Source organism: Phyllobates terribilis, unplaced genomic scaffold (assembly GCF_046119375.1).
Source record: "Phyllobates terribilis strain yellow unplaced genomic scaffold, ASM4611937v1 Scaffold_2__4_contigs__length_985480577, whole genome shotgun sequence".
NCBI lineage: Eukaryota > Metazoa > Chordata > Amphibia > Anura > Dendrobatidae > Phyllobates > Phyllobates terribilis.
Window position 1 is genome coordinate 608,811,607 of NW_027362762.1, and position 25,819 is coordinate 608,837,425.

Sequence of the window (25,819 nt, forward strand, 5' to 3'; positions counted from 1 at the left end):
TTCTGTAGTCCCAAGTATACTCCCATTTAATGTTTATGCAGCAATAGGATTACTCTGTCCAAGCTCCATTACTCTACATTATGCCTCATCTGAAAAAAAAGCAAAGACAGAAATACAATACACAAATACCATGTAGTAAATAAATAAATCGCAATAGTGCATGAAAATAATAATAAACGGGGACTTAGTTAACATAATTTTGATCAAAATAATGCGAAAGCCATCCCCACTCAACACGGCGACCCTTATGGGACAGTCCTAACTCTAATATTTAAAACCTTACCGTTTGTAAAGTGACATACATGTGGGTAAGGGCAGAGAGACTGAACCAAAACAGTGGACACAGAGACATGGGGAACAATATGAATAAGCTTTCCAGCTCAAAGAAAGGGCGGCCACACCCTTATATGTGCTAAGTACACATTAGTCTGAAAAAAACAAGATCTGCCAAGTGTTTGCCCATTCAGTCATCTTATCCAGATCGTTCTGCAATATAGTAATGTCAATATCAGATTTTAATATCCTACATAGTTTGGTGTCGTCAGCAAAGACTGAAGGCCCCGTCACACTTAGCGACGCTACAGCGATCCCGACAACGATACGACCTGTAGGGGTCGTTGCTGCGTCGCTATGTGATCGCTGGTGAGCTGTGAAACAGGCAGGCTCACCAGCAATCAGGGGAGCAGCGACATCGTGGAAAGAATCTTTCCACGATGTCCTGCTCCTGGTTACCAGCCTGCTGAAGCAGGAGCAGGCTGGTAACCATGATAAACAGCGGGTTACTAGGGGCACACGCGCACTTAGCAACCCGCTGTTTATCATGGTTACCACTCTGCTATGGTGAGCGGGAGGTTACCGCTCACCGTAGCAGAGTGGTAACCATGATAAACAGCGGGTTGCTAAGTGCGCGTGCGCCCCTAGTAACCCGCTGTTTATCATGGTTACCAGCCTGATCGCTGGTCCCGCTGGTCACACACAGCGATGTGTGCTGACCAGCGGGAGGGCAAAGACCAAAAAAAGGTCCAGGACATTCTGCAGCGATCTGCGACCTCACAGCAGGGGCCTGATCGCTGCAAAGTGTCACACATAGCGACATCGCTGGTGAGGTCGCTGTTGCGTCACCAAAACCATGACTCAGCAGCGATCTCGCTAGCGATCTCGCTATGTGAGATGGGGGCTTGACACTTTACTCCCAATCCCAAGGTCATTAATAAAGAGGTTAAAAAGAATCGGTCCTAGCACAGATCCCTGCGGCACCCCACTGCTGACTATATCCCATTTAGAGAACGTACCATTTATGACTACTCTTTGTTTCCTATCATTTAGCCAATTCCTTACCCATCTACATATAGTGTCTCCAAGTCTTTGCTTCTGTAGCTTCAGTATAAGGCTGTTATGTGGTACAGAATCAAATACCTTTGCAAAGTCCAGATTAATCACATCAGCCGCATTACCAACATCCAGATTTGCACTTACCTCCTCATAGAACCCCAACATGTTGGTTAGACACGACCTACAGTATTTTTCATAAATCCGTGCTGATTATCATTTATTATATTATTCTCTGCTATATAACTCTGCAGGTCATCTCTTATGATGCACACTACTGATGTCAGACTTACTGGACAGTAGTTACCTGGATCCACAGGAGGCAGGAGCCGCCTGCTGCTGCCTACAATGTGCCCGCTGCTAAAGAAAATGAATATTCACTGCTCCTCACACCCGTGGGACGTGGGGAGCAGTGACCATTCACTCTCCTTAATAGCGTGCACACTGTGGGCGTGGGGAGTAGTGAATATTCATGCTCTTTAATGGCGGGCACACAAGACCGCAGAGCTGCAGCAGGTGCCGCGGGTACAGTGTGCGCGCTATTAAGGGGAGTGAATGGTAACTGCTCCCCAGGTCGCGGCATTGAGAGCAGTGACTATTCCGGGACAGCATCTCGCAGTGTGAGGGCACATGGCAGTGATGCCATGCGCGGCTCACACTGTGAGATCAGTGTCGGCAGCAGAGCAGGACGCAGCGCTGGTGCAGAGAGGAGGTGAGTATAATTATTTTTTTTTGTGAAGCGTGATGGGGGTCAGTGGGGTGCCAATCATACCAGGATGGAGGGGTGCCAAGAATACCAGGAAGAGGGATGAGGGGGGCCAGACATACTAGGAAGAGCCATGAAGGGTGCCAAGCATACCAGGAAGAGGAATGAGGGGGCCATACATACCAGGAAGAGGGATATAGTGTGCCATTCATACCAGGATGAGGGGTGCCATGCATACCAGGTTGAGGGGTGCCATGCATATCAGGATGAGGGATGCCATGCATACCAGGATGGGGGATGAGGGTGCCATGCATTCCAGAATGGGAGATTGGGGTGCCATGCATACCAGGATGGGGGGTGCCATGCGTACCAGGATAGGGGATTGGGGTGCCATGCATACCAGGATAGGGATTAGGGGAGCCATGCATATCAGGACGGGGATGAGTGTCACATATAACAGGAAGGAGAGGGCCATATATACCAGGATGGGGGATATTAACGAAATTGGGGGACATTACCCCTATAACAGTGTCAGCAGCAGCCCCCCTCCCCCTTGACAGGGCATCATGACCAGATTTTTTGCTAATTTTTTTTTAGATTTTCCTCCTCTAAAACCTAGCTGCGTCTTATGGTCCTGTGCATGCATATCAGGTGGTGAACTTTGATTTTTGCCCTGTTGAAAGATCCCTGGAACAGACTGTTCGTTGGTGAACATGGATGAAAAGTGCCTGTTTAATATCTCAGCCTTTTCATTGTTCACTATAATTATCGTCCCTTAAGGGGCCGTCGATACCATCTGTTATTTTTCTTTTTGGCATTGATATATTTCTAATTTTTTTGGAATTTATTTTAATGTCGTTGGCGATTTGTTTCTCTGTAGATAACTTTGCTTGCTTGATTTCTTTTTTACATTTCTTATTTAGGTCTTTATTCTCCTGAAATGCTATTTCTGTTTACTTGGCATTCAAGATTTTGAATGCCTTTTGTTTTTGTCTTATTAAACTTTGTACTTTATTTATCCATAATGGTTTCTTTTTATCCCTTGACATTTTATTACCAGAGGGTATACATTTTCTACAGGATTCTAGTAGTAATTCCTTAAACATGCCCCATTTATTTTAAGTATCCTAGGTTACCATGGCGTGGCCCTAGTCTACACAATGAAGTTCATCCCTTAATTTGTTGAAATCAGCTTTCCTAAAGTTACTGGTTTTTGTATTTCCTTTTTGAAATGTTTTATTGAAAATTACATGCTACAAACTTGTAGCGTCGGTGTCTCTGCCTCCTGCCCTGCAGAGATGCCAATCACCTCACCGGCGTCCTCCTGCTCTCCAGCTGAGCCTGCCCGGGGTGCGCGCAGATACCTGGGCACTGTACTTAGGGCACGCGCTCCCTCCCTCTTAAAGGGGCCGCGCACACCTTCCTAAAAAGTCCCCCGCCAGTGGCCGGAGGACTGCCCCTATTTAAGGCACCTCCTCCAAAATGGAGGTGCTTGTGCAAAGTTGTTGTTTTGTGTACTAAACACTTCTCCAGCCCTCAGGTCCCAGTGCTGTCCGCCAGCCTGACTTTCAGCTGTGCCCGCCAGCTTGTCTACCAGCCGGGTCCACTTGTCAGTCTGCCATCCTAGCCTGCCTGCCTTCCTGCATCACCTGCCTGTCTACCAGCCGTGCTCATCTGCCGTGCCTGTCGGCTTCAGCCATCAGTCCCGTGGGAGTCGCCTACTCTCACACAAGGTCGGTCCCAGAGTGACACCTGGTCCACCTTCCCGGTCCCTCCTTGGTTCGATTAAGCCGCCGTGTAGCCAGGGTCGGTCCGGGTAGGTACTTGGTTACACCCCTCTGGTCCTTCCTTGTATCACAGCACAGAGGTTCCACCACCCGGACCCGTAACAGTTTCACAGACCATGGAATCCGGTGGCTCCCAGGCTCCTTCGCTCTCTTACCTGTACCAAGAGGTCTCCTGCCAGAGATCCCAACAGGATGCGATTCTGTCCTATCTGCGGACTGTCAACTCCCGCTTGGATGCGCTGTCCACCCCGACTCTGTCTGGCTCTAACCAAGCGGCATCCGCTTTGACGGCACCTCAACCCAGTGGCGCTGTGGCACCCGGCTTAGGACCCCGGCTATCTGCTCCACCACATTTTGGTAGTGATTCCGCTCTATGTCTGGGCTTCATTAACCAGTGCATGCTGCACTTTGAGCTCCTGGCTCATCAGTTTGCTTCTGATCGGACTAAAGTGGCATTTATCATGTCTCATCTCACTGGAGAGGCGTTAGCGTGGCTCAATCCCCTATGGGAGAGAGGGGATCCCCTGGTGTCGAATCTTCAGGCTTCTCTTGTGGCCTTCCGCAGGGTTTTTGGTGAACCTGGCCGCACATCCTCGACTGCCTCCTCTCTACTTCGTCTACGCCAAGGGAGTCTCACTGTGGGCCAGTACGCGTTGCGGTTTCGGACCCTCGTGTCTTAACTGGCCTGGAATAACAAGGCCCTAGTATCTACCTTTTGGGAGGGCCTTTCCAGACGGATCTAGGACGAACTAACCGGTCATGACATACCCTCCTCTCTGGCTGGACAACCTGGTGTCTTTGGCCTCACGGATTGACATCTGGTTCCAGGAGCATTCTAAGGATGTGATCCGTGAGAGGAGATCTCTGCGCTTTGCACCAACTTTCCAAAGGCCAGTCTCCCCACAGGCCTCTACCTCGGCATCTACTCCTGACGCTATGCAGGTAGACCAGGTTAAGATGGGCAAGTCTTGCCAGGAGGTCCGCCGCGCTGAGGGCAGATGTTTTTACTGTAGCAGCTCAGAACACCTAATCCGCTCTTGTCCAGAGAGACCGGGAAACTCCAGTGCCTAGGATCACTTGGAGAGGTCATCTTGGGCAAAAATTCTTCCTCTCCATGACTCTGCAGGTATCGATAACCTGCGGGAAGATACACTTCTTCGAGACTGCCTATCTGGATTCTGGTGCTGCTGGGAATCTCATCCAACAGGCCCTTGTGGAACGGTTTCAGATCCCTACTCAACATCTTTTGGATCCGTTAGCAGTTTCCTCCGTGGATGGGAAGATTCTTTCAGAGTCCAGAGCCTGTAGTTCTTAAGATGGGAATGCTAAACTTGGAGAAAATCTCCTTCTACGTGCTGTCCGACTTCTCTCATCCTTTGCTGCTAGGACTGCCTTGGCTACAGAGACATGAGCCAGTCTTGAATTGGAGCTCGGGTGAGGTGCTCCACTGGGGACAGGAGTGTCATAAGACCTGCTTGGTTACTGTCCGTCTTGCTCGACCTCTGTCCACTCCAGCTAACCTACCTGGCTTGCCGGCACATTACTGGTCATATGCGGATGTCTTTGACAAAAAGGAGGCTGAGACACTACCTCCTCATAGGCCGTATGACTGTCCCATCGACCTCATCCCTGATGCTTCACCTCCTCGAGATCGAATCTACCCTTTGTCACTGGCTGAGACCCGTGCCATGTCTGAGTACATTGAAGAGAATCTTGCTAGGGGTTTTATCCAGAAATACACCTCTCCGGCTGGAGCAGGATTCTCCTTCGTCAAGAAGGATGGCTCTCTTCACCCTTGCATCAACTATAGGGGCCTAAATCAGATTACGATCAAAAATAAGTATCCCTTGCCTCTCATCTCGAAGTTGTTTGACTGCCTAAAGGGTGCGAAGATCTTCATTAAACTCTATCTTCGTGGTGCTTACACTCTAATCTGGATTCGCCCAGGAGACGAGTGGAAGACGGCATTCAACACTAGAGATGGCCACTACGAGTACCGTGTGATGCTCTTCGGACTCTGCAACGCGCCAGCTGTCTTTCAGGAGCTGGTGAACGACATCTTCCGAGATCTCCTGTACTCATGTGTGGTAGTGTACCTGGACGATATCCTTCTGTTCTCCCCTGATTTGTCTTCTCATCAAAGAGACGTTTGACAGGTATTGCAGAGGCTCAGGAAGAATCGTCTATATGCTAAGTTCAAGAAATGCATCTTTGAACAGACTTCTCTTTCATTTCTGGGATACATAATCTCGGAGACCGGACTTAGGATGGATCCTGAAAAAGTGTCCGCTGTTCTAAAATGGCCCCGACCTGAGGGGCTGGAGGCTATTTAGCTGTTTCTGGGATTCGCTAATTATTACCGTCTCTTCATTTCTCATTTCTCTTCCCGGACTGTTCCCATCTCTGCCCTGACCCGCAAAGGGGCTAATCCCAAGGAATGGTCTCCCCGAGGTGAAAAGTGTCTTCGTGTCCTTGAAGCAAACTTTCTCTTCTGCTCCAGTGCTACATCGTCCTGACTGTAACAAACAGTTCTTCCTGAAGGTTGATGCCTCTTCCTCTAGGTACTCACCTAGAAATCCTCGTCTGGGCGAATGGTGACCTGCGGCTTCTTTTCTAAGCTGTTCTCTCCTTCTGAGCGCAATTACTCCATCGGAGATCGGGAGCTGCTTGCCATCAAAATAGCGCTGGAGGAGTGGCGGTTCTTACTAGAAGGGGCTCTGCATCCAGTGGTCATCTACACGGACCATAAGAATCTCACATACCTGCAGTCTGCTCAAAGACTAAATCCTCGTCAGGCCCGATGGTCTCTATTCTTTGCTCTCTTCAACTTCACTCTCCATTATCGCCCGGCAGACAAGAATATTAAGGCTGACGCACTCTCTCGCTCATTCCTGTCTACCAATCAAGAGGAGGAGCCCCTACACATCATTGACCCCTCCAGAATAATGACTGTTGCCCCATTGGACCTGTCTTATCTTCCTCCTGGTAAGACCTTTGTGGTGGCTCCGGATAGGAGGAGGGTCTTACTCTGGGGTCATTCGTCCGAATTGGCTGGACATGCCGGTAAAAAGGAAGACACTTCTGCTAATTTCCCGACATTATTAATGGCTGACTCGGCGCAAGGATGTTGCGGGTTTTGTCTCCGTTTGCTCTTCCTGTGCCCGTAATAAGACACCTAGGCAACTTCCGACTGGTCGACTTCTTCCTCTACCCGTGCCTTCTGCTCCCTGGCAACACATCGCTTTGGATTTTATTACGAATCTTCCTGTATCGGTTGGTTGTACTGTCATATGGGTGGACGCTAATCGCTTCTCCAAGATTGCTCAATTCATTCCCCTGCCAGGTCTTCCCTCTGCGCCCATTCTGGCTAAAGACTTCACCCGTCACATCTTCCGTCTCCACGGCCTACCTCTTCATATTGTCTCGGATAGAGGAGTTCAGTTTACTTCACGCTTCTGGAGAGCCACGTGCAAGCTGCTGGATGTCACATTGGATTTCTCTTCAGCCTATCATCCTCAGTTCAATGGCCAGGTGGAACATATCAATCAGATCCTCACTAGTTTCCTTCGGCACTTTGTCAACGCTCATCATAGTGACTGGGTGGAACTTCTGCCTTGGGCCGAGTTTTCTTACAACAACCATGTGAGTGAGTCCTCAGCCAAGTCTCCGTTCTTTGTGGTGTATGGTCAGCATCCCAATATTCTGTTTCCTGTTTCTACTTCTGTGGACAATCCGACTGCGGAGTATGTTGTCAGAGACTTTTCAGTGATTTGGGAGGACACTAAATCTGCGCTACTACAGTCCTTGGAGCGGATGAAGAAGCATGCTGATAAGAGATGTCTGGATCCACTTCCATTCCGTCCGGGTCTGGCTTTCCTCCAAATATGTCCGTCTTAAGATACCATCATACAAGTTGGGCCCGCTATTCATCTGTCCTTTCGAGATTCTGAGCCAAATAAATCCAGTGGCTTACAAGCTTAAACTCCCTGCCTCCTTACGGATCCCCAATTCCTTTCATGTGTCTCTCCTCAAGCCTGTTGTCCTCAATTCTTTCTCTGACAATCCAGCTACCACTCCAGCTCCAGTCTCTGCTGAGGACGTCTTTGAGGTAGAGAACATTTTGGCCATCAAGAGGATAAGAGGAAAGACTTTCTTTCTTGTGGATTGGAAGGGGTTTGGTCCTGAGGAGAGGTCATGGGAGCCCAGGGCGAGCATACATGCTCCTCTTCTAGAAAAATTTCTTGCGGGCTTGAAGAGGGGCGTAAAGGTGGGGTACTGTAGCATCCATATCTCTGCCTACTGCCCAGCAGAGACGCCGATTCCCTCACCGCCGCGTTCCCGGTCCGGCGTCTTCTGGCTCTCCCGCTGCTTCTGCCGGGGTGCGCGCACCACGCGCAGATCCCCGGGCACTGTACAGCCTGTTTTTCAGCCGTGTCTGCCAGCCTGTCTACCAGCTGCGTCCACTGTCAGTCTGCCAACCTAGCCTGCCTGCCTACCTGCATCACCTGCCTGTCTACCAGCCATGCTCATCTGCCTGTTGGCTTCGGCCATCAGTTCTGTGGGAGTCGCCTGCTCTCACACTAGGTCGGTCTCATAGTGGCACCTGGTCCACCTTCCCTGTCCCTCCTTGGTTCACGGAGTCGATTAAGCCGCCGTGTAGACAGGGTCGGTCCAGGTAGTGTTAAGGGGACGGTTGCAAACAACTTTATTAAATAATGGAAAGCAACCAAACCTGGGGTCCGCGATGCAGCCTGGAGAACTGCGGCCGAACACCTTCCGGGTTGAAGGTAAAACAACCAACAGAAATAACAATCCCCTCCGTGTTACTGCACACCGGAACGGGAATAGGGATTTGCACTATCTCCGTTAACTGCACGAGAGATGTGCGACAAATAATGTATCCGTAGCCCTGTTTACTGCACAGGGACTACACAGCAGGCGCTAGGATGCATGTGTGATTCACGCCGGCGTGTACGTGCTCCTTGCCGGCGTGCTACCGGACTGAAGAGTCTCTCTCCACGTGGCTTACAGGCGGTGCCGGGAATACGGCGTCTGCAGACTGCTCGGGGTGTATGGCAACCCCTTTGTCGGAGCCGGACTGTCAGACGAAGCTACCTGCCTCCCTCCATCTAAGGCTACCTATCCCCCGCTAAACCTGCCTGACAGAAGCTAAAGCACACGTGGAGCCCAAACGACCAAGCGTCCACACATTAACACCAACATAGCTCAATGATCAGAGCGCGCCGCCATGTTTGTGGGCGGGCTATTTAAAGATTAAGCCCTGCCCACCGTCGCATTATTGGTGACGTCACTTGCGACCAATCAGGCGGTGCCAGGTCACCGGATCAGCTGACTCCAAATCCACCAATTACGTCCGCCATGTCACGGACATGCTCAGTACAGAGAATCCTGGACTTAGGCTGTAGCAGCCCTGTTTACCTCCGCAACCTATCCTTCATGTTGCTAGGAACAAAGACCCAAGAGACAACCTGTACATCTTGTGCACCAGCTAGGCATTGGGACCAACGAAGATGCTGAGCAGCATCTGCCCCAGCTGGACCTGAATGGGAGACCACAGAATCCACTGATGATTCTGAACCCATTTCAGATCCAGCAAACGCCTGACGCCTAACATTATCCCCCCTTCTAACTTCCTCCTCCACTTGACACTCATATTCCTCAATGAGCAGGGGAGCATGAATGTGGTCCACTGGTTCCCAGGAGCAATCCACAGATCCATGGCCCCTCTGGTGTACTAGGTAATATTTTTTGCCACGAACCATCTTGGACCCCACGATCGCCTGTATCACGAGATGATCACTCCTGGAGTCTGAAGCCGGTTGGGGTTCCGAGAATTTTGTCAGGCGAACCGACTTAAGGAGCGACACATGAAAAGTGTCGTGAATTCTCATGCGTCGTGGTAACTGTAACCGGTACACTACGGGGTTTATTTGGGCCAAAATTTTGAAAGGACCAATAAAACGGGGGGCAAACTTAGCAGATTCCCCGCATACTCTGATATTGCGAGCCGCGAGCCACACCCTGTCGCCCGGAGAGAATACGGGGGCTGGATGGCGATGAGTGTCAGCCGACTCTCTCATCCGATTCTTGGAGGCCAATATAGCATTCTGGGTATGATACCAAACCTCCTGCGCCTCCAGAGCCCAATCTCTGACCCCAGGTTCCACTGAGGGAACTGGCATAGGAACCGGGACTCGCGGATGTTGGCCATTATTTAGAAGAAACGGAGTCTGACCTGTGGATCCGCCACTGCGTTGTTTAGAGCAAATTCTGCCCAAGGAAGCAATATCGCCCAATCATTATGATTGGCCGAACCGAAATGGCGTAAGTATGTCACAAGCGTCTGGTTAGTGCGTTCCACCAGACCATTGATCTCCGGGTGATAGGCAGTAGAAAGATTCATTTCAATGCTAAGCAAATTACACAATTCTTTCCAGAACCGGGAGGAAAACTGTGGACCCCGGTCACAGACAATCCTATCAGGCATTCTGTGGAGACGGAAAACGTGACGAATGAACAGTGATGCCAGAACCCGGGAAAACGGTACCCTAGGCAAAGGAACCAGGTGAACCATCTTAGAAAAATGATCAGAAACCACCCATATTGTCGTGTTTCCCCGGGATTTAGGTAACTCGACAATGAAATCCATCCCAATCAGCTCCCAAGGTCTATCCGCCACGGGTAACGGATGAAGAAGACCAGCCGGCCTCTGACGGGACGAATTATTTCTCGCACAGGAGACACACGTTTGAACATATTCCTTAACGTCCTGGGGTAACCGAGGCCACCAATGCGACCGTTGGAGAAACTCCGTGGTACCTTTGACCCCAAAATGACCTCCGATCTTAGAGGCATGTGCCCAGGAGAGCACCTCATTTTGTAAATTAGGAGGAACGAACGTCCTCCCAGGGGGAACCTGGTTTAGGGACACTGAAGCCACCATCTGCATACACTCCGGAGGAACAATAAGCCTGGGCTCATCATCGTCCTCAGCCGTATCCATGGACCGGGACAAAGCGTCCGCCCGAGGGTTCTTTTCCCCTTTTAAAAAGTGAATGGAAAAATTGAATCGGGAAAAGAAAAGAGACCACCTGGCCTGCCTTGGGTTAAGACGCTGCGCCGTCTGTAGGTACGAAAGATTTTTATGATCGGAATACACCATGAAAGGATGTTTAGCTCCCTCCAAGAGGTACCTCCATTCCGAAAAAGCCATCTTAATAGCAAGTAATTCTTTGTCACCAATCGTATAATTCCTCTCTGCTGGAGAGAAGGTCTTGGAGAAGAAAAAACATGGTCTTGTCCGACCCTGTTCATTCTTTTGAGATTGAACCGCTCCTGCTCCAACAGAGGAAGCATCGACCTCCAGGAAGAATGGTTTGTCCACATCCGGGCGACGGAGAATGGGAGCTCTAGAAAAATAGGATTTAATCTCCTGGAACGCCTCGGATGTCTCCTTAGACCAATTCTTGGGATTGGCACCTTTCCTGGTTAAAGTGGCCAAAGGAGCCACCAGTATGGAAAAATGTGGTATGAACTGCCGGTAGTAGTTGATAAAGCCCATGAAGCGTTGTACCGCTTTAAGGGAATGGGGCTCCTGCCAGTTCTGTACCGCCACCAACTTTTGTGGGTCCATGGCCTGGAGGACTGCGGCCAAACACCTTCCGGGTAAGAAGGTAAAACAACCAACAGAAATAACAATCACCTCCGTGTTACTGCACACGGGAACGGGAATAGGGATTTGCACTATCTCCCTTAACTGCACGAGAGATGTGCGACAAATAATGTATCCGTAGCCCTGTTTACTGCACAGGGACTACGCAGCAGGCACTAGGATGCATGTGTGATTCACACCGGCGTGTACGTGCTCCCAGCCGGCGTGCTACCGGACTGAGGAGTATCTCTCCACGTGGCTTACAGGCGGTGCCGGGAATACGGCGTCTGCAGACTGCTCGGGGTGTATGGCAACCCCTTTGTCGGAGCCGGACTGTCAGACGAAGCTACCTGCCTCCCTCCATCTAGGGCTACCTATCCCCCGCTAAACCTGCCTGACAGAAGCTAAAGCACACGTGGAGCCCAAACGACCAAGCGTCCACACATTAACACCAACATAGCTCAATGATCAGAGCGCGCCGCCATGTTTGTGGGCGGGCTATTTAAAGATTAAGCCCTGCCCACCGTCGCATTATTGGTGACTTCACCCGCGACCAATCAGGCGGTGCCAGGTCACCGGATCAGCTGACTCCCAAACCACCAATCACGGTCTGCCATGTCACGGGCATGCTCAGTACAGAGAATCCTGGACTTAGGCTGTAGCAGCCCTATTTCCCTCCGCAACCTATCCTTCATGTTGCTAGGAACAAACACCTGAGAGACAACCTGTACATCTCGTGCACCAGCTAGGCGGTGGGCCCAATGATGATGCTGAGCAGCATCTGCCCCAGCTGGACTGGAATGGGAGATCACAGAATCCATTGATGATTCTGAACCCATTTCAGATCCAGCAAACGCCTGACGCCTAACAGATAGGCTCTTAGTTATGCCCCTCACAAAGGTTCCACCACCCAGACCTGTAACAAAACTTCCCACTGCATCCTTAATGCTCATTGACCTGTGGATCTGAAATTGTGTCTGGTCTGTTTGACAGAACCAGATCCAGCAGATTATCTCTCCTGATTGGTTCATCTATCAGCTGAGAGAGGGAATTGTGTATAAGAAATTGCAGCTTTTAGCACAACTGGAAGATTCTATGTCCCACTGAATGTCTGGATAGATAAAATCCCCCATAATAAGGACCCTATTATTTGTTGCAGCATTTCATCCTCTACCTTTTCAGCCATATTAGGAGGCTTATAGCCAACTTCAATTTGCAGCTTTCCATTGTTTCCATCATCATGTACATTTACCCACACTGACTCTACATTGTTGCAGCTTCCCCTAATATCGTCATTAAGCACAGGTTTTAAGTTGGATATTACGAAAATACACACCCCTACACCTTTTTTGTGTTTCCTGTCCTTTCTAAATGTAGTATAACCCTCTGTTTGTCACCCAGTCATGGCTTTCATGCAGCCAGGTTCCCGTAATGCCCACCACATCGTATTCTGTGACCGACATACTGGTGCAACCTCACTAAATTAGAATATCATTGAAAAGTTAATTTATTTCATTTATTTTATAATTATATTTTAATTATACATTTTATTTTAATACAAAGAGTGAAACTCATATTATATACAGTCATTACAAACAGAGTGATCTATTTCAAGTGTTTATTTCTGTTAATGTTGATGATTATGGCTTACAACCAATGAAAACACAAAAGTCATTATCTCAGTAAATTAGAATACTTTATAACAACAGCTTGAAAAATGTTTTTAAAATTCGAAATGTTGGCTTACTGAAATGTATGTTCAGTAAATTGTGTTGCAGCGGCTTGCTGCATTGCTAGAATGTCCAGGGGGTGTGCTCTACCTGACCATTTACCTCCCCCTCAGGTGACTGATCACGGGACTGTGACATCATCACAGGTCCTGTGTGCACAAAAGGATATATAAACCCTGGCAGTTTTGAAACAGGGAGAGAAAGAGTGGCCTGATGAGGCCTAGAGAGAGAGGCCTGGTGAAATCTGGAAGGCAAAGGCTGGATCCTCGGTGTTGGAGATACCTATAGCCTTGGAGGGCGAGAGGCCTGGTCCCTGTGTGGGACTCCACTAGCCTGGAAGGCAGAGGCTGGATCCCCCTGTGTTTGAGATACTAGTAGCCTTTGAAGGTAAGTGGCCCGGAGGCCCCATCTGGGAAGCCTTAAAGCCATAGCTGTGGCAGAACCAAGCTGACTGTAGCAGCTACGACCCGGCAAAGGTAAAAACGCTGCTTAATGTGGACATTGATATTGTTACCTTGCTGAAGGCTGTGTCTGGAGCCATGTGGGCATATCTGTCACTGGAAAGGCTCTTGGATGTTATATGTGTAACATGTCAGCGAGCCACTGAGATGGACTATGTTATGGGCTTTTTATGAGGTGTAATAAACTGCTGGACTATATATTACCGGAAAAAGTTGCATGTGTGCTTTAATTGACCCGGTGAAGCGAGTACCCCAGCGTGATGAATAGCGCAACCTTACAAAATGCACTCAATACTTGATCGGGGCTCCTTTTGTATCAATTACTGCATCAATGCGGTGTGGCATGGAGGCGATCAGCCTGTGGTACTGCTGAGGTGTTATGGAAGCTCAGGTTGCTTTGATAGCAGCCTTCAGCTCATCTGCATTGTTGGGTCTGGTGTCTCTCATCTTCCTCTTGACAATATCCCATAGATTCTCTATGGAGTTAAGGTCAGGCGAGTTTGCTGGCCAATCAAGCACAGTGATACTGTTGTTTTTAAACCAGGTATTGGGGTGTTGGTACTTTTGGCAGTGTGGATAGATGCCAAGTCCTGCTGGAGAATGAAATTTCCATCTCCCAAAAGCTTTTCGGCAGAAGGAAGCATGAAGTTCTCTAAAATTTCATGGTAGACGGCTGCGCTGACTTTGGTCTTGATAAAACACAGTGGACCTACACCAGCAGATGACATGGCTCCCCAAACCATCACTGATTGTGGAAACTTCACACTAGACCCAAGCAGTTTGGATTGTGTGCCTCTCCACTCTTCTTCCAGACTCTGGGACCTTGATTTCCAAATGAAAATTGGAACTCTGGGACCTTGTGGAGTGTATCAATGACTGCCTTCTGGACATCTGTCAAGTCAGCAGTCTTCTCCATGATTGTGGAGCCTACTGAAACAGACTAAGAAACCTTTTTAAACGCTTAGGAAGCCTGTGCAGGTATTTTTTGTTAATTATTGTAATTTACTGAGATAATGACTTTTGTGTTTTCATTGGCTCTAAGCCATAATCATCAACATTAACAGAAATAAACACTTGAAATAGATCACTCTGTTTGTAATGACCCTATATAATATGAGTTTCACTTTTTGTATTGATGAACTGAAATAAATTAACTTTTTGATGATATTCTAATTTACTTCTCCTGTAAGAGTCTCCAGTTCATTCATTTTGTTTGCGAGACTTCTTGCATTTGCCAGCAAACATTTAATACTATTAGCACATTTCTTACTCTAACTCAGCTCCCTACTTTCCTTGCATATCCCAGTTCCTCATTAACCCCTACGGTCTCACTCTCTCTGTCTACTCTATTTATCCCCTTATTAACACAACTACCCTCCCTTCCCCCAGATCCTAATTTAAAAGCTCCTCCATTTTTCCCCCAACATAGCTGCACCCTCCCCAGTGAGGTGCAGCCTGTCCCTATCGTCCCTACCATAGAGCCTGTAGCCAACATCCAACTCGGCCCAGTTCTCCATGAACCCAAATTCTTACTTCCTGCACCAATTTCTAAGCCACTTTTTTTTTTACCTCCCTAAGCTCCTGCTGTCTTTCTAGTGACGCTCGTGGCACCAGCAGTATTTCTGAAGACACCTGGCCTTCAGCTTCTCTCCTAGTTCCCTCCAATCATTTTTAAGGACCTTCCACCTGCCTCTAGCTTTGTCATTGGTACCAATGTGTGCCATGACCGCTGGGTTTTCCCCATCCTCACCCAGCAATCTGTCAGTCCGATCCACGATATGTCGAACTCGAGCACCTGGCAGTACTGATGGGCGAACCCCTGACTGTTCGGGTTCGGCGGGTTCAGCCCAATGCCGAACAGTTTATTAAAAGTTTGGGTTCGGGCACCAGAACAGTGCCTGAAACCGAACACGGACCCTAATTCACATGAATGGGGGACCCGAACATCAGGTGTTTGCCACACTGTCATGAGCATGACAACACTGCAAACACTGCCTCTGATCGGCAGTAAGATTAATACCACCAGTCAGAGCGCTGCGGTTCCCATGCTGTCAGGTGACAGCGTGGGATAAAGGGCCTGAACATTGGGTGTTTGCTATGCTGTCATCTGCATGATAGCGCCACAAACACTGCTTCTGATTGGTGGTAAGATTAATACCACTGGTCAGAGCTCTGCGATTTCCATGCTGTCAGATGACAGCTTGAGCCTGCAGCTGTGACCGGAGGTAAAAGGTTTACCTCCGGTCACAGGTGTTGGTAGATGAGACTACTACAAGCATCAGCCTGCTGTTGCCGATAACAGCGAGAGCAGGTGCGGCTGATGGGAGTATTTATCTGTCGGCGCCTGTTATATAAATAAATTTTAAAAATAAATGGTGTGGGTTCACCTGTATTTTTGATAACCAGCCAAGCAAAACTAACAGCTATGGGCTTCAACCCTCAGCTGTCAGATTTAGCAAGGCTGGATATCAAGAATGGAGGGATCCCTCACTGTTTTTTTAATTATTTAAATAAATAATTTAAAAAGACGGCTTGCGGACCCCCATTTTTGACAACCAGCCAAGCTAAAGCAGACAGCTGGGGGCTGGCCTAAAAATATCAGCTTGCATCTATAAGATGTGCCAGTTCTTGCACTTTGCCTGGCTCTCCCCACTGCCTTGTGGCGATGGCAATTGGGGTAATATATGTGGGGTTGATGTCTCCTTTGTATTGTCCGATGACATCAATCCCACAGGTTAGTAATGGAGACACGTCTGTAAGACGCATATCCATTACTATTCCTATAGTCAAATTGTTAAATAAAGACAAACACCCAGAATAAATTATTTTATTTGAAATAAAACTCAGACACAGTTTTACTTTTTTATTTAAAAGCAACAAGCACTATTATACTCACCTAACACCTAATCCCCAATGCCCTTGTCTCCTGTAAGAAAACAAAAATACAAAACAAAAATATCCCTCACCTGTCCGAAGTTCTGTCCCACGCCGTATTCCAAGTCTGGGATAAATAATTTTCAACCGGGACGGTTCCAAGAAGCGACTGTTCCCGGCTGAAAACCACTGGATTATGGCGTGGGACAGAACTTCGGACAGGTGAGGGATATTGTTGTTTTTTATTTTTATTCTCTTACAGGAGATGAGGGCATCGGGATTAGGTGTCACGCAAGGTGAGGGAAAGACTAAGTGCACAACGACGGGAAGAGCGAGAGGAAGCCCAACCACTAGGTAAAGGGGGAGTGGAGACCCTTAGGCAGATCTGACAATACCCTGACTACCTAAATGGTTTCGTACCTATCGCTGAGCAGGAAACCTAATCCCTGACTGCCCCTAGCGATAGGCCCTAGGTAGAGAGGGGACGGGGTGAGCATTAGTCAGCCCCCACTGCAACGAAAGACAAAACTGTAAACAGACAAGGGAAGATGCTTAGCTGGAGAAGACAGCAGAGAGATCACGCCAACTATCCTCCAAGGGAACTCCAAGAAGACACTAGCCGACTACTAGTACTTCAGGCCTGGAAAGAGGAAAATAGAGCTATCACTCGACTCTCTGGAGAGACTGAAGGTATTTAAACATCCAGCAAGGGTTTGTCAATTAGCAGCAGATGGTGGAGGTCACTGCTAGGTTCTAGAAGGAGAAGGATAACACTACACTACAGAGATGAAAGGATCAAGAAGGCGTCTGCAAATCCAAGTGCAGTGACCTTCTACAGCCGGATCCAGAACGACTGTCAGTCACACTTGATATACCTGTGTGTGTGTTTTATTTCTTCCTGGTGCGGTGACAAGTGGGGTAATATTTGTGGGGTTGATGTTAGCTTTGTAATGTCAGCTGACATCAAGCCCATGGGTTAATAATGGAAGGCATGTATCAACGCCCCCATTACTAAACACCGTAAGTTTAAGTTAAAAAAAACACAGTTACAGAAAATAGTCCTTTAGTTGAACAAAACAAACAGAAAAACTCCTTTATTTGATATAAACACTCCCCACTTTCTTTTACCTATTTATTAATGTAAAAATAAAAAATCACAGTATTCCTTACCTGTCAGCCGATAATCCATATGTCCCATGACGTGCTTCATGATGCGACCACTCAGCCCTGCATCCAGGAGACACTGCTCTGAGCATAAGAACTCAACTTCAGTGCTTAGCGGTGACGTCAATAAGGTGAGCGGCGTTCATAGCTGATATAGTCCTATAGACACCTCTCCATTACTACCCCCTGGGCTTGATGTCAGCTGACATTACAAAGCTGACATCAACCCCACAAATATTACCCCACTTGCCACCGCACCAGGGCAAGTGGTAACAGCTGTACAAAGTGCCAGAATTGGCGCATTTGATAGATGAGCCTTCTCTGGGGCTGCTGCAGGCTGCTATTTTTAGGCTGGGGAGAGCCAATATCCATGGCCTTTTCCCAGTCTGAGAAATCAGTCCCCAGTTTTCTGCTTTAGCTTGGCTGGTTGTCAAAAATGGGAGGTGCCCCATGCCAGTTTTTTTTTATTATTTATTTAATAATGAAAAAATATGGCATGGGGACCCCTCTATTTTTGATAACCAGCTAAGATAAACCTGACAGATGAGGGCTGCAGCCCACAGCTGTCAACTTTCCCTGTGCTGGTTAGCAAGAATAGAAGCGACCCAATGCCATTTTTTATTTTATTTATTGCTGGTGAATACTCTCATCAATGTATACCTGTATACCTGCTCTCATTGCTATCAGCGAGACCAGGCGTACGATGATGAGATTGGTACTCTCATCAGCTGACGCTGTGACCGGTGGTAACCTTTTTACTGCCGGTCACAGCTGCTTGCTCACATGCTGTCATCTGTGTGACAGAGTGGAAACTGCAGCGCTCTGACTGGCGGTAACGAAATTACCGCAGATCAGAGCCGGTGTTTCTCACGCTGTCACACAGATGACAGCACAGGAAACGCCGGATGTTCGGTCCCTGAATGGGGTTCAGATTCAAGTTCGGGTACCTTTCTGGTACCCGAACCGTACTTTTTGTTTAAGGTTCGACCTCACCCGACAAACTCGTGGATGTTCCACGGGTACGCCCATCACTAGACACCTCTACTATAAACCATTCACACTCTACCATGGAGTTGTATTGTGACTTGCAAATATCCCACACACTGACAATGGACATTGTACACCTTACTTTGATGCTTTATGTACTGTATACAATTGATTTTGACAACTTGTAACATGTTAGTGTTTGTTTCTTTATTTTCTCCCATGAGAGCATTATTTATTATCTAAACTATAACTGCAATATGGACTACTCTTTTTCAGAAGCTTTTAACTCATTAGGCATTGAATCTAGACAGACAGAGTACTCACTTGGATGGAATATGTGTTTTTATCACATGTATTATATTTCCTGTACATTGTCATTTTCCCAGATATTGGAAGCTTTGCTTAATCCATGTTTTCTTTATCTGACAATATGTACCATTATTTGTGTAACCTATGCAAATGATGTACGTGTACTTTTTGTCTTCTGTGCATTCTTTAATAAAGCACCACGGTTAATTAGAAAAATAAGATCTGGTCTAATAATCGACTTGTGAATCATCTGGTATGAAGTAAACCTTTAGTGGCAAGTGACTGACTCTAAAGTTATCTCCATAGGGTGGTCTTCAGGCTTTTTTTCCACCCTGCAGTATAAGGGGTCCATCATTGTGTGAGTCTGAGCCAATCCAGGCCCTGATAAAGCATAGATACGGGCATATATGCTGTCCCGGAGGATAGAGATTAAATGTGTAGTACCTAAGATTATAATTCTTCTTCTTACCCACTCCCATGTTAAAAGATTTAACCAACTTTACATCTGTAGGTAAATAATTATGATAATTATAATGTTTTTCAACCAAGGTGTATCTAATATGTTTGATGCATTTTTTTTTCCTGAAGACTGAGACCAGTCAAAGAGATGTCTCAATCCCCAGAATACATGAGCATTGAGTACTGTGAAGAGGAAGTCTGGCTAGTCTGGTTAGACAAAAACAATGATACCCTTGAGAAGAGCATCCGACAGTTATCACAGGAGGCTAGGGCTGGCAATGTCCACGATGAGAATATATTGACATATTATCGGTAAGCTTCTAGTGCACTTCTTTTGTGACTCCTTGTATTTCAATGGTCATTTTTCATTTTAACTATACAGCTCACACTCATGACATTTATAATGTTCATGGTGATGTGTGATTTTTTTGTATATATTTCCACAGTTACCAGTTGAAACTTTTTGCACGAATGTGCTTAGATCGTCAGTACCTGGCTATTCATGAAATCTCCAAGCAGTTGAGTGTTGATCTGATCTTCCTATGTATGGCTGATGAGATGCTTCCTTTTGAGATCAGAGCTTCTTTCTGCCACCTGATGCTACATGTCCATGTAGACAGAGACCCTCAAGAACTAGTAACTCCAGTAAAGTATGCCCGTCTATGGACTGAAATCCCTACAAGCATCACAATTAAGGAGTAAGCATTACTAGCTTTGCCTTTAAAAATGTAAAATTTAATTTTGAAGGTTTTCCTGGGAATACAGTGGGGGAAATAAGTATTTGATACACTGCTGATTTTGCAAGTTTTCCCACCTACAGAGAATGGAGAGGTCTGTAATTTTCATCTTAGATACACTTCAACTGAGACAGAATCTAAAAATAAAAACTAGAAAATCATATTATATGATTTTTTAATTAATTAAATTGCATTTTATTGCATGAAATATGTATTCGATCACCTACCAACCAGCAAGAATTCTGTCTCTCACAGACCTGTTAGTTTTTCATTAAGAATCCCTCCTACTCTGTACTCATTACCTGTATTAATTGCACCTGTTTGAACTTGTTACCTCTATAAAAGACACATGTCCACACACTCAATCAATCACACTCCAACCTCTCCACCATGGCCAAGACCAAAGAGCTGTCTAAGGACACCAGGGACAAAATTGTAGACCTGCCCAAGGCTGGAATGGGCTACAGGACAATAGGCAAGCAGCTTGGGGAGAAGGCTACAACTGTTATTAGGAAATGGAAGAAACACAAGATGACTGTCAATCTTCCTCTGTCTGGGGCTTCATGCAAGATCTCGCCTCGTGGGGTAAGGATGATTCTGACAAAGGTCAGAAATCGGCCCAGAACTAAATGCTAGGACCTAGTTAATGACCTGAAGAGAGCTGGGACCACAGTCTCAAATATTACCGATAGTAACTCACCATGCCGTCATGGATTAAAATTGTGCAGGGAAAGCAAGGTCCCCCGCTCACGCAGCACATGGCTGGGCCCGTTTGAAGTTTGCAAATGTCTATCTGGATGAACCAGAAGAGGCATGGGAGAAGGTCATTTGGTCTGATGAGACCAAAATAGAACTTTTTGGTATCAGCTCCACTCGCCGTGTTTGAAGGAAGAAGGATGAGTACAAATCCAAGAACACCGTCCCAACCGTGAATCATGGTAAGGGAGACATCATACTTTAGGGGTGCTTTTCTGCAAAGGTGACAAGATGACTGCACCGTATTAAAGGGAGCATGGATAGGGTCATGTATCGGGAGATTTTGGCCAACAACCTCCTTCCCTCAATAAGAGCATTGATGATGGGTCGTAGCTGCGTCTTCCAGCATGGCAATGACTTGAAACACACAGCCAGGGCAACTAAGGAGTGGCTCCGTAAGAAGCATTTCAAGGTCCTGGAGTGGCCTAGCCAGTCTCCAGACCTGAACCCAATAGAAAATCTTTGGCTGGAGCTGAAACTAAATGTTGCCCAGTGACAGCCCCGAAACCTGAAAGATCTGGAGAAGATCTGTATGGAGGAGTGGGACAAAATCCCTGCTGCAGTGGGTGCAAACTTGGTCAAGAACTACAGGAAACGTCTGACCTCTGTAATTGCAAACAAAGGTTTCAATACCAAATATTAAAGGGGTTGTCCAGTCAAAAGGTATAAGTCTGTGTGACTGCAGACTTATGAATCCTTCCAGCATGCACACTGTGGTGATTTGCCGGTTTCAGACCCGGGATCGGAGGGTATGTATGATTTATATGTACCCCCGGCCAGTCTGCGCAGACTCGCTCTGTACACTTGTATTGAGCGAGGCCACTACCTGTCTAGTGATGCGGACGGCCAGTGGTCGCGTCCGACTAGAAGGCGCGGCCTGCAGACTTATCACTTTTAACCGGACATTCTGTTTTTCTATCGTATCAAATACTGTACTTATTTCATGCAATAAAATACTAATTAATTATATAAAAATCATACAATGTGATTTTCTGGATTTTTTTTTTAAAGATTTTGTCTCTCACAGTTGAAGTGTACCTATGATAAAAATTACAGACCTCTCTATTCTTTTTAGGTGGGAAAACTTGCAAAATCATCAGTGTATCAATTACTTATTTTCCCCACTGTATCTTTATTTTAAATTAGTTGCAGACCTAGATAATGACAAACTTACCAATACACTCCTCCCAGGTCAAGCCACTTCTATGGTCTATGCTGACAGGCTGCACCAGTGACATCAACGGCATACATGAGCACTGGAACCAATACCTGGGCTCAGTGACTCTGCAGGTGCAGACGCTAGTCCAGGGATTGGCTGTGCAACCCTGCAGTCTGCACCATGTTGAGAGTGAGGATTGTCTGCCACTCTATACAAAAAAATATCACTCCTGGACAACCTCTGCATGTCTAATGATGAATTGTACTGCTAATAAATTGCTCAGGTCGTATGTCTTATAGCTGACGGATGTACAGCATTACATAGCATTCCACCTTCTGTTTCTTCACACAGTTATGACTCCAACCTGAATGATTCACGAGATGACAAGAAAAATAAGTTCACAAATACAATGGAATTTGTGGAAGATTATCTGAACACTGTTGTCAGTGAAGCTACGCCATTTGCCAATGAGGAAAAGAACAAGCTAACATTTGAGGTCATTCTATAATCGGATATTAAAAAGTAAAACCGATTCCGCCATATAGTAGATCATATAGTAGGGCTATACTTTGCAAGATATGGTCATGGAAAACTTCCAGGAACTTTTAGAAGATCCTTGGCAGCACTGATTACTATTATATGTGCATGCATTAGTAATATACGGCTGCACCTACATTGCATAATTATTTTATACCAGGGATCTTTTTTTTATATTTTATTGCCAATGTTGGGATAATAATGGGGCATATACAGTATATCAATACTGTCTAATGTTTAGATGGCTCAAACTTAAACTAGACACTGTTTAAATGCACCAGATTTAGCAAAGTGGTAGCTCATGCTGCTTTAGCACATTTTTGGCGCATAATATTGTGCATTAGGTCACACCCCCAATCCACTAAGCCACATCCCTTTAAGTAAAGCCACGTCCAGGCATGTAAAATGTCTTGAACACATAATAAATATGGTGCAAGTTATGAAAGACAATTTTTTGTCGCAAAATGTGCCAGAATTCTAATATATTATTTAACCGGTCATACGTCCCACTGCAAGGATGCTCGAGATCACAGTAATGCAAAGTTCTATAAAGCTGTCACAGTAACAGATAAAGTACATCTTTACTGCATCTATGATCCACATAATCTGACCAGTAGTTCCACAAGTGATTGCCGCCAACAATAATAATAATAATAATAATCTCTTTATTAATACTGTTATGAGTTACCTTTAAAGGACAACTGGACACAGAGCAGCTAAGTTGGACAATTTGCTTTACAGTGGGTTAAAAACTGGCGTGTCACATGCTTGACATACTTTTTAAGTGTGTTTAACTCATTTGTTCTTGTGAGTATAATTGAGTATTGGAAGCTTATTGTCTGCCAGTGCTGCTCCATGTCCTGTTGTTCTTAAAGGGAAAAACCTACAAGAAGCAAAATGAACATAAACCCTGCTGTAAATGAATAAAAAGCAAGTGCATTTAAGTAAAATAGGATTCTTAGTAACACTGTTTTTGATCTAAAATAGTATGAAATCTATCCCACCAGCGACAAGGTGAACCCGTTCGAGATAGAACCTGCTCTGTCTAATATTAAAAACCTTACCATGTGTCAAAGTTGACCTCAGTGTGAATAAGGGCAGACAAAGGACTGAGTCCCAAACTGTGAACACCAGCCTAGGGAAGCTTTAAATGTATTATCCAGCTCTAGGAAGGGAGCTTCATTTTACTTCTTGTAGGTTTTTCTGATTCATGGCCATTGTGAAACATGCATTTATGTGCTGCATGTATACCAACTTAAACCAAGCTCAAATTTTTTGTTTGTTCTTAAAGGGAGCCTAGTGACAGTATTATTGGCGGTGATTGTTTGTGGAACTACTGGTCTCAGTGGGAATGATAGCCACATGATTTGATTTTGTACACTGACAGTGTAAGTGAGAGGGAGGGTTTTGGATTATGTGGATTCTGCTCTAAAAATCGTGCATGCGGCAAAGTTGTATTTTATCTGCACGAGAATTCTGTCACATTTCGTATGCTAATTCTCTGCCATTATGTGTATGTAAATTACAACATCTGAAGCTAATTTAGTAACTTTATTCTTGTAGGTGGTCAGCCTTGCACGTCATTTGATATATTTTGGATTCTATAGCTTCAGTGAACTTCTGAGATTGACACGAACTTTACTAGGAATTATAGACTGTGTTCAAAATGGCAATTCAATAGTGCCACATCCTGTGTACAGCGAAGATTCAGCAGGTATGCCACAACGGAGCAGTAAGAAGTTTCCCTTTTTTACATATTGGATTTGTATTGATACAGTAGAGTATAATACACTATGATATAATATAGCAATATAACAATCCACATTGAACATCTGCCTCCTGTCAAAACTTTCTTACATTTGACACCTAAAATGTCTCCTTGCTTGAAATATCTACTGTACTAAAGGCAGGTGCAAAGATCCAAAATGTTGTCTAGCAATACATAAGGCCTGAAAAAAAATATGTATTTCACATTAGGAATGCTTCTTTATTTTCTTTTCAGTAAAAACACTTAGACACCATTTACATGTGTATCTGTCACGCCAGGTGTGGGAAAGACTAAGTGCAACACGAAGGGAAGAGGGGAAGGGAGCCCAGACAGTAGGGAAAGAGGAAGTGGAGACCTCCTAAGCTGATCTGTTATCACCTTGTCTCCCCTATCATCTCTATATTGGTTCCTCACCAATTGCCACAAAGGAAACCTAAGCCCTATATTTCCCTAGCGCTTGGCCCAGGATAGGGAAGGGGGATGGGCACTAGTCAGTCCCCACTAACAACTAAAGACAACAAGGGAGACAAACATGGGGAAAGTAACTTAGCTTGCGCCGACTTCAGAGATATTATACCAAACGTCCTCCTAGCACCAGAGAGGAAGTAAGCAGACTGCAATAGCTCCAAGCCTTCACAAGGGAACATGTGAATATCATCGGCATCGGCACCTCCCTATAGCAAGCAATAAGTATTTAAACACCCAGGCCTGGGTGTCAATTAGCACGAGGGAGGTAGCCACTGGGTCCTAGAGTGAGACAGATTTAAGAAGGCATCTGCAATGCCAAAACGAAGAGATCTTCTTCAACCAATTACAGTACGAATGATTGTTACATCTGACACACCCGTGACAGTACCCCCCTTTTACGAGTGGCCTCAGGACCAGGTTTCTCAGGGTAAGAGGTGTGTAACGAACGAACCAACCTGGGAGCGTTTACCTCTGATGCTGATACCATTTCCTCTCTTCTGGACCACAACCCTTCCAGTGCACCAAGTTTTGTATGGAACGAGTTTGGAGACGAGAATCTACATTCCTCGAAAACTGAAATTCCAGATTACCATCATTGAGGGCGGCGGTAGGGGTGAGGGCTCAAGAGGTTCCACATATTTCTTGAGTATGGGCCTGTGGAAAACATTGTGGACCTTAAGGGCCTGATGAAGCTCAAGGCGAAACGCTGCTGGGTTAATGACGGCTGTTATTTTATAGGGAATAATAAACCTAGGTCCCAGCTTTCAAGAAGAGACTTTCAACTTGATATTCCTGGTAGACAACTACACAAAGTCATTCACACCCAGGTACAGACCTGGCCAGCGTTTTCTGTCAGCCATACGTTTATACCTGTCTCCCATGATCTTTAAATTACTCAGAACCCCCCGCCACACCG

The 25,819-nt window shown here is 46.2% G+C and overlaps 1 protein-coding gene across 1 annotated transcript in view; it reads left to right on the top strand.

Annotated features, from left to right (window-relative positions):
* The window catches only part of ITPR3 (inositol 1,4,5-trisphosphate receptor type 3), a 373,063-nt gene that overhangs the window by 159,582 nt on the left and 187,662 nt on the right, over positions 1-25,819 (top strand). The window contains exons 18-21 of the mRNA XM_073666508.1: positions 19,608-19,790; positions 19,925-20,176; positions 22,482-22,626; positions 24,231-24,381. Of these exons, the coding sequence (XP_073522609.1) occupies positions 19,608-19,790; positions 19,925-20,176; positions 22,482-22,626; positions 24,231-24,381 (731 nt within the window). The remainder of the gene's footprint in view (positions 1-19,607; positions 19,791-19,924; positions 20,177-22,481; positions 22,627-24,230; positions 24,382-25,819) is intronic.